Source organism: Zingiber officinale, chromosome 10B (assembly GCF_018446385.1).
Source record: "Zingiber officinale cultivar Zhangliang chromosome 10B, Zo_v1.1, whole genome shotgun sequence".
Classification (NCBI taxonomy): domain Eukaryota; kingdom Viridiplantae; phylum Streptophyta; class Magnoliopsida; order Zingiberales; family Zingiberaceae; genus Zingiber; species Zingiber officinale.
The window spans coordinates 92,882,259-92,891,058 of NC_056005.1; the positions used below are offsets into that span (position 1 = coordinate 92,882,259).

General features: G+C 42.5%; 1 protein-coding gene across 1 annotated transcript; it reads left to right on the forward strand.

Moving 5' to 3' along the window:
* Positions 1-1,939: 1,939 nt before the first annotated feature.
* Positions 1,940-3,178, forward strand: LOC122029277 (trigger factor-like protein TIG, Chloroplastic). Its single transcript, XM_042588211.1, has 4 exons — positions 1,940-2,022; positions 2,105-2,188; positions 2,759-2,978; positions 3,069-3,178. Exons 1-4 carry the CDS (start codon positions 1,945-1,947, stop codon positions 3,176-3,178), a joined length of 492 nt encoding a protein of 163 aa, XP_042444145.1. The 5' UTR covers positions 1,940-1,944.
* The last annotated feature ends 5,622 nt before the right edge of the window (positions 3,179-8,800 follow it).

Here is an 8,800-nt window from a genome sequence, read left to right on the forward strand (position 1 = left end):
GTAGAGAAGATGCTCCTTGGAACCCAACATCTATTGGTGCTCCTTGGATGCTCTAGGCATTCACTAGGAATAACTTCCCTAGATACCTTCCTAGTGACCTTGTTTGGCTTCTTGGAAGCCTTGGTCACTTTTCTTAGGTCAACTCTAGGGATTCCTTCCCTTGTGACCTTGTTTGTGACTTTCTTAGACTTCTTAGAAGTCTTAGTCACTTTGGTTGCAAAGATACTTCTAGGGATATTTTCCCTTGTATCCTTGACTTGACCTCTAGACTTAGGGTTTGTTCCATAACTATATGGAACCCTATGATAACTAGGCACATCCTTTTTAGCTTTGGGTGTGTATCCCAAACCTCTATAGCCATTGGATGGCTTTTGTACCCCTAAACCTAGGTTATGCTCATTTTACCCTAATAGGATATTTTCCAATCTTTTTAGGGTCTTTTCTAATTTATCAAGTCTTGACCTCAAGACTTGATTTTCCCTCACTAAGTCCTTAGTATTTGATTTTTCATTTGATCCATGAGCATTTTTATTCTTGGGCTTGTATCTATTATCCTTAGTGTTCGTGCCCAAATGTCTATCTACCTTCCTAACCTTAGGTTGGGTAGTCTTGGCATGTAGGGCCACATGCTTTTCCTTAATGCCCTCATGCTTTCTATTCTTATGGTAAATTGCATTAAGATGATAACACACTACAAGAAAAATCCTCATAGACATCGGTGGAACAACAACGGTTTTAAGCAAAAACCGATGTCTTTGAGTATTTTACACCGATATTTCTAAAAACTGGTGTCTATAAGCGCAGATTTTCGCTCATAGACATCGGTTTTTTAGCTGGTGTCTATGAGCGCCTTTTTTTTTGGTAATAGACACCGGTTTTAACAGCGGTTTTTAAAACCCGGTGTTAATTAACAAAAAAAATAATTTAATTTTTTCACCGGCCAAAATTTACAACACTTCACAAAATTCCCTCCAAACCTAAACCAATATCGTGCCCCTTCTCTCAGCCTAAACCTAAACCTCAGCCTCATCTCCCTCTTCCCCTTCCGCCACCTCGCCCTCGGAGATCTCGCCGTCGCCGTCCCCTTTGTCTGCAAGTCCTGGTACCGCGCCTCCCTCGACCCTAGCTGCTGGCGCCGCCTCAACTTCCGCTCCCTCGATTTCACGCCCTGGAGCCCTTTCTCCCGCGCCTTTGCGCTCCGCTACTGCCTCCACTCCCCCCTCTCCTTCTCTGCCTTCCTCCGTTTTGCCCTCCACTGCTCCCGCGGCGTCGTCGACCAACTCGCCTTCCCCCTTTCCTCTGCCGTCTCCATCCACGACCTCGCCTATGCCTCTGTCAAGTGAGTCTACGCCTCCTTCTGGTTTCGTCGCCCTCATCGCTCACTACCTGTTCGACGAATTTGCTCATCGATTATTAGCACAGATGCCTGAGATTGAAGGCGCTGGCTTTGCCGGACAACCTGATGTTGGAGGACGACCTTCGAATCCCGGAGCTGGTGCGGCGGTGGAAGGATCTGGAGCATCTGGAGATCGAGATAGTTGGCATCTTCGCCCCGCCCATCCTCTCTTCCTCGCGCTCCTGCAATCTGTCCTTTGCTATCCCCATCTCCCTCCCCAAACCTTTGTCTTTCACCACCTCTTCCCTCCCGCGCCTTCACTCACCTCCCTCGCGAAACCCGGGGCCTTTCCGTGCCCAAGTTAGTGTCTCCACTGCTCAGAAGACGAAAGATAGGTTGCCAGCCAACCTCATTGTGACGGAGACCAAAGGGCCTCACTCCACTGTCTGTACCTTTCCTTTTTCTACCTTCTAAATCGTTTTTACTTCTAATTGATCTGATAGTCAAGTGGAAGTGGTAGTCTTGCTTCAAGGCTATAATTTTCTTACTTTCTACCTATCTTCTTGTATAATTTGGAAATATGTTTGTTTGTTCATCTGGCAATTGAAATGAAGAGGCAATCTTGCTTCAAGGCTATAGCTTTCTTGCTATCTCTCTTCCCCTTGCCTGAGTGCATTCAATCGATTGTTAGTCCTACAAGTTCACGAGAATCAATTTGTCCAGGAAGTATGGTTATGTCAATTCCCTGATAGCTCATCTTATTTGCAGATTAGGTTAAGCGTAGAAGTTCCTCCAGCAATAAGCCAAGAATGTTACGGAGAAGTCTTAGATGAATTTTCTAAGAAGGCAAAGGTATTATTTTCAGTATGCACTCATTTAAGGGGTCTATTACTGTTACAGGATGAATAGGAATTCATCTGTAGGATAATTTTGTACTTAAATTATTTTCCATTTTCTGTTTTGATCATTATCACTCTATAGTAATCAGAAAAATTTAAATATGCTACCTAACTTTTACTAAGCCCTCTGGGCTCTGACATATACTAATCTATATTTCTTCTTTCTTTCTTTGGAATGTCAAGGAATTCAATATTGTTCTCCCCTTTTATCTTTTCATCTGATCCAAGTTTGTTGACAGTTATGTTTTCCAGTACCTGTTATTTACTTGTTTCCACTTAAAGCATGATTGGAATTGCTTGTACTGGGGTTTAGTCATTTCTATGCTGAACTAAAGTTGAGGGAAGACCATGCTAAGTAAAAATGGCCTTTTAAATGTCACTGGAAGCTTCTTCTCTTTTTCTACCTTCTGTCTCTAGTACTAGATTCTAATTCCTTTATCTACCTTTTCTTCTTGAATACTCATTATTGAAGTAGTATGTTGTGATGCCATGCAATTCCTGATAAAAAACCTTATTCATACAAGTTCCTGGCTTTCGGCAGGGAAAGAAAGTTCCAGAAAATATTCTTCTAAACTACATTGGTAGACAGAACATTCAACAAGCTGTAGTTGAGGCAACTTTGAAAAAAACTCTTCCACATGCTATGTCTTCCGTACGTGAACATAACATTAGCTTGCCAACTTGTAGTAGAAGGCAGTCATTTATCCATCCAATATTAAGACAAATTTCTGTTGAAATAACGGGTACAGATTGTTGTCATACTTTTTTATTAATCCACTAGCATAAATCTTTTAATTGGTAGAAATTACCTTCAATGTCATTATTGTTTTAAGTGCCAATCCCTAGAAGTGGCAATGGGCATGGGTTGAGCGAGATGTGGCCAGCCCGCATTCCATGCCTAATATCACGTCGGCTTAGAAATGAATGGGCTGGGTTAGGTTAATCTAGTCTTGAGTTGGCGCGACAAGTAGGTTTGGAAAGTTTAGCGTGCATGACATGCAAGACTAAAGCTAGTATGGTGCACTTTTACACCTTACAACAACAACCAAACCTTATCCCTAGGTGTGGTCGACTATATGGATCATTTTACGCTAGCTCTATCTCCTACTATATATGGATCGTTTAATTGGTTTTGAAGGACATCTATTGCAAATGCTCTTTTCGTGAAAACCTCTTCTTTTTTTTTCCTGAGACTTGTCTCTTCTTCTCGCTTCAAATCTTTATGGTTCTTGATGGTTTCTTGAGATTATCCTGTAGTTTTGCCTTTCTTTCTTTAATTTCAATGACAAAGAGAATAGCCAGTCTGATGACTTGGTATCGTTCTTAGCATCTTTAGAATTGTGACATCGCTGCGTTTCCTCTATAAAGAAATGTCGTTTTGTTTTGTGTAGGATATTCTCGGACGTTGCTGGGGATGTAACTATTTATGTGGATGGCCAATCGTTCCTATTGCACAAGGTATACATTCTTAAACTGGCTCTGCAGACATATCTTGATATTGTTTTTCATAACTTCCTTTTCAATTTTTGCATATTGTTGTCCAAGTTCCCTCTGGTTTCACGAAGTGGAAAAATCTGGAAAATGGTAGTTGAATCCAGGGAGCCAGACCTTTCCAGATTAGAGCTTCATGAGGAGATATGACTTGCGTGTGTGAACAATTTTTATCTTCTTTGAATTTTTATATATGACTTGCGTGTCTAGCAGGGCTAGATAGAAGATATCATGTGTGAACAATTTGAATACCACTGCTTTATATGTTAATAAATTTGAAGAAATATAACCACGGCTGGCTATACATAGTATAATCTCATCATGGTCTAAGGCCTTCATCAAAAAATGGTTCAGCATCAAAATCAAAGGTCAGGAGAGCCATGTCGACGAGATTGATAGCAAAGGTATGCCTGGTTTCTTCTTCTTGTTCAATTCCAGAAACCCTAGTCGACGAGAATAAAGTGCACTTGTTTGCCTGCTTTTCTCCCTAGTCGTCTTCATCTTGTCGACAAGATGATTTATTTGTCTGTTTGCTGGAGAAAATGATACAACAGTTAGAGGAGTCTGATGTAGCTTGTTGGCACTTGTTTGCCTGCTTTTCTCTCATCTTTTTTCTATTCCTAGCTTTCAAAGCATTTGTCTATCTTAGACTTGTTTGTTTGACAGAATCAATATGATTTTCTTCCTTTATAAAGAACCAAGGACAATAAAAATTGTCACAAACAATTTGGTGAGGAGATCATGGCCTCTGTGAAAGCATGTGCTCCATACTTCTATATGATTGTGTCCCAGTTCGCGTATGCTGGATCCAGCATCCTCGGCAAGCTTGCATTAGGACAAGGACTAAGTGCACTTGTCTTCGTAGTGTACAGGCACCTTATTGCCATGCTCATCTTGGCTCCTCTTGCTTATGTGCTCGAAAGGTTCAAGGAGCATGTCTCATTAGAATTGTTGAGAATAAGATATATGACTACAAATTGAATGTTTTTAAACTCATCTCATGGTTGTAGGAATCGAAGACCCAGCTTCTCATTTGGTGTCATGCTAAAAATATTCATTCTTGCTATGTTGGGTATAACAATTCAGCAAAATGTATACTACGTTGGACTCCATCTCATTTCTCCAACTGTTGCCAGTGCCTTGGGCAATGTCATTCCTGCTTTTACTTTCTTATTGGCAATTGTACTGAGGTTGATTCAGATATTAATTCCAAGTAATTTTACAGTGAATTTAGTTCATTCAAATATCATTCTATATTTGGTCTTTTTTTGCTCAGGATGGAAAAGCTCAACTTGAAGACTGTAAGAGGGAGGGCCAAGCTTGCAGGGGCCATCTTCTGCATCATTGGTGCCCTGATCTTCACATTTTGGAAAGGTCATTTTGTTGGGGGCCTTTGTTACTTCACCTATGATCCAACTTCATTTCGAAAGTCCTGAGAAAGGCGATGCCTGGCTTAAAGGCTCTGCTCTTATGCTATTCGGCTATTTTGCATGCAGTGTATCACTTGTTCTTCAGGTATTGCGTCAATGGTGTCCCTTGTGTTGTCACATGTATCGCTTTTGATGTAAAAAGAATGTTTGGGTATTTTATGGATATTGTTGTAAGAAGATTATTTATATAATTTGTGAATATTTGTATATTTTATGGATATTATTGAATGAAGAATATTTGTACAATTTGTGAATATTTGTGTATTTTTTTTTTGTTATTGTCGGTTTTAAAATCAAATCTGTGCTGTTAAAATATATACATATTACATCGGTTTTCCACCGATGTAAAACCGATGTTATAAAGTAATATTACATCGGTTTTACACCGTTGATGAAACGGTGTCATTAAGTGATACTACACCGGTTAATAACCGATTCGAAGACCGGTGTCGTTAAGTAATACTACACCGGTTTTAACCCGATGTCTAAAATGGTAGACTTTTAACATCGGCTTCATAGACATCGGTCGAAAATCAAATAGACACCGGTGGAAAACCGATGTCTATGAGCGATTTTGTTGTAGTGACAATTAGAACTATCATGCTTTTTACCATAATGTAAAGAGGTAGGCTCAATAAATGTTACCTTCTTCTTTACCTTGGAGGCTCCCCCTTGACTAGTGCCTCCTTGAGCCTCGACCATCTTCTTCCCCTTGGAGCATTGACTTCGGTAATGCCCTTTTTGTTGACACAAGAAGCACACAATGTGCTCCTTGCTCTTCTTTGTCCCGGGGGTGGTCTCCTTGGGCTTCTCCTTGCCCTTTTGTGTCACTTGACCCTTCTTCTTGGCCAAGTTGGGACACTTGCTCTTGTAGTGCCCACTTTCCCTACACTCAAAACATATTATATGATTTTTATTTTTAATTGAAATATTTATACCTTCTTGTGTAGGGATGACACTTTCTCCTTTTGATCCGGAGGTAGAAGCTTCCTCTTGATCCAGAAATGATACTCCTCCATTTGATTTTGCTTGACTTGCGGAGGTGGAAGCTTCTTCATCCTCATCTTCTCTTGACCCGGATGTGGAGGATTCTTCTTGCTCTTGATCCGGTGTCAATGAAGATTGCTCCCCCTCAATCCTAGAGGTGGAGGCTTCACCTTCTTCTTCATCCTCTTGTACATGAAACAAGGAATATGCTCCTTCCTTGCTCTTTTGATTGCACTCCTTTGAGGATGAAACTTCTTGGACTTCCTCTTCTTCGGAAGTTGAGAATCTCTCAACTTCGGAGTCCTCCTCTTGATCTTGCTCCAATGAGTCGCCCTCTTTGGATTCCTCTTGATTCGGTACAGTGGAGGGTTCTTCATGGATTGTTGCCAATTTTCTCCAAAGCTCCTTGGCGTCGTTGAATTCTCCGATTTGAGCCAAAATGTGGCTAGGCAATAGGTTGACCAAAAGCTTGGTCACTTTATCATTTACCTCGCTCCTTTGAATTTGCTCCAAGCTTCATTTGCTTTTCTTGAGAAGCTTGCCCTTAGAGTTTGTTGGAGCTTTGAAGCCTTCCATTAGAGCAAACCATTGTTCTATCTCCATCATAAGAAAATTTTCGATTCTTGATTTCCAAGAATCGAAGCTTGTGGATGTGTACGGTGGAGCCACCCTTGTGTCAAATCCAAGTCCATCTTGGAATTGCATCTTGAAGTTGAGTTTATTGAAATCTTTGACTTTTGTTGAATTTGCTTCAACTTCTTCACCCTCTAGCTCTTCTTGTTATGTTTGACCCTTCCGGCGATGATTCCGGTGAAGAGCAACCTTGCTATGATATCACTTGTTGGGACCGAAAAGTAGCTAGAGGGGGGGGGTGAATAGCTCGTCGTGTGCTAGATGCTCGTCGTTGCTTGTTTCTTCGAAGATGTGCAGCGGAATATACAGAAACAAAACACACAACTCTAACAAGGTTGGTTTACTTGGTATTCACCTCACAAGAGGTGACTAGTCCAAGGATCCACACCTACTCACGCACCCTCCACTAATAAAAACCTCCTTTATGGTAACTACCAAAGGCGGAGAAGCCCTACAAGACTCTCAATACAAGAAGAAAGGGAAGGGATACAAGAATACAAGCACAAGCTTACAATAAGCGTAGAAAACCCTAACCCTAACTTTTCTCCTTGCCTTTGATCCACCTCTTGACTTGGCAAGCTTCCAAGATCCTTCAAGAACTGGCGATCTGAGCTTTGAGAGCGCTGTGGAGGAGCTGGCGAGAGAGCTGAGATGAATCGGTGAAGAACTGCTGAAGGAGATGCCCGCCTGCAGCTCAAATACGACGCAACAGTCGAATCCCAATCGATTCGAAAACTCCCAATCGATCGGGGAGGCTTTGGATCGATCCAGCGCGCCTCTGTGCTCTGGAAAACACGCCTGGATCGATCCGTGCATCGATCCAGCACTTATCACGCGAAGCAGCAGCGTCCCAATCGATCCACTGATCGATTGGGACCTCTGGATCGATCCACTGATCGATCTAGAGGCTTTCTGTGCGCTGGGAAAAGCCTGGATCGATTCACTGATCGATCCAGCTCCTGGATCGATCCACTGATCAATCCAGCTCTTGGTTTTTGCCCAAAACCAAGTCCCAAGCCTCTCAAACCAACATCTGGTCAACCTTGACCTGTTGGTACATCCTGCCTAGCATCTAGTCACTCCCTTGACCTGCCAGGACTCCCCACCAAGTGTCCGGTCAATCCCTTTGACCTACTTGGACTTTTCTCCTCTTGTCAAGTATCCGGTCAATTCCTTTGACCTACTTGGACTTTCCTTCATCATGCCAAGTATCCGGTCACTCTCTTGACCTACTTGGACTTTCACCTGATGTCTGGTCAACCTTGACCCATCTGGATTTTCCCTCGTGCCTGGCTTCACTCACCAGGACTTCCAATCTGCCTAGCTTCACTCACTAGGACTTCTCTTCTGCCTGGCTTCACTCACCAGGACTTTCCTTCTGCCTGGCTTCACTCACCAGGACTTTCTATCTGCCTAGCTTCACTCACTAGGACTTTCCTTTTGCCTGGCTTCACTCACCAGGACTTCCAATCTGCCTGGCTTCACTCACCAGGACTTTCTATCTGCCTAGCTTCACTCACTAGGACTTTCCTTTTGCCTGGCTTCACTCACCAGGACTTTCCTTCTGCCTGACTTCACTCACCAGGACTTTCCTTTTGCCTGGCTTCACTCACCAGGACTTTCCTTCTGCCTAACCTTCCAATTAGGAATTCCCAGTCAGGTATCCGGTCACCCTTGACCTACTTGACTCTTCTTCATCCACACTGATCAGTCCCTGATCAGAATCTCCCCTCATGAACAACTGCACCTGCATTGTCCATGTGTCTACATGTATTGTCAAACATCGAAACTATGACCAAGACTCAAGCTTGGTCAACTCAGTCAACCTTGACCTAAAGGATATTGCACCAACAACAATGAAGGGCTGCTAAATGACGAAGTAGTCATATCTCCTCTTCTACCAGAAGAGGAGGTAGAGATGAAGTGGTTGGATCTCTCTCTTCTAACCCGAAGAGAAGAGATGGTCAAAAATGGAGAAGGATGGATGGAAGTTGGCATTGCGAGCTTGGCGTCAGGTGTCTTCT

Bases quoted from the DNA above. Each gene is read 5' to 3' on its own strand.
- LOC122029277 (XM_042588211.1), top strand. From the start codon at position 1,945: ATGAAGAGGCAATCTTGCTTCAAGGCTATAGCTTTCTTGCTATCTCTC. The intron at 2,023-2,104 runs GTTAGTCCTACA...TCTTATTTGCAG, and splicing joins CTGAGTGCATTCAATCGATT to ATTAGGTTAAGCGTAGAAGT. The intron at 2,189-2,758 runs GTATTATTTTCA...TTATTCATACAA, and splicing joins AATTTTCTAAGAAGGCAAAG to GTTCCTGGCTTTCGGCAGGG.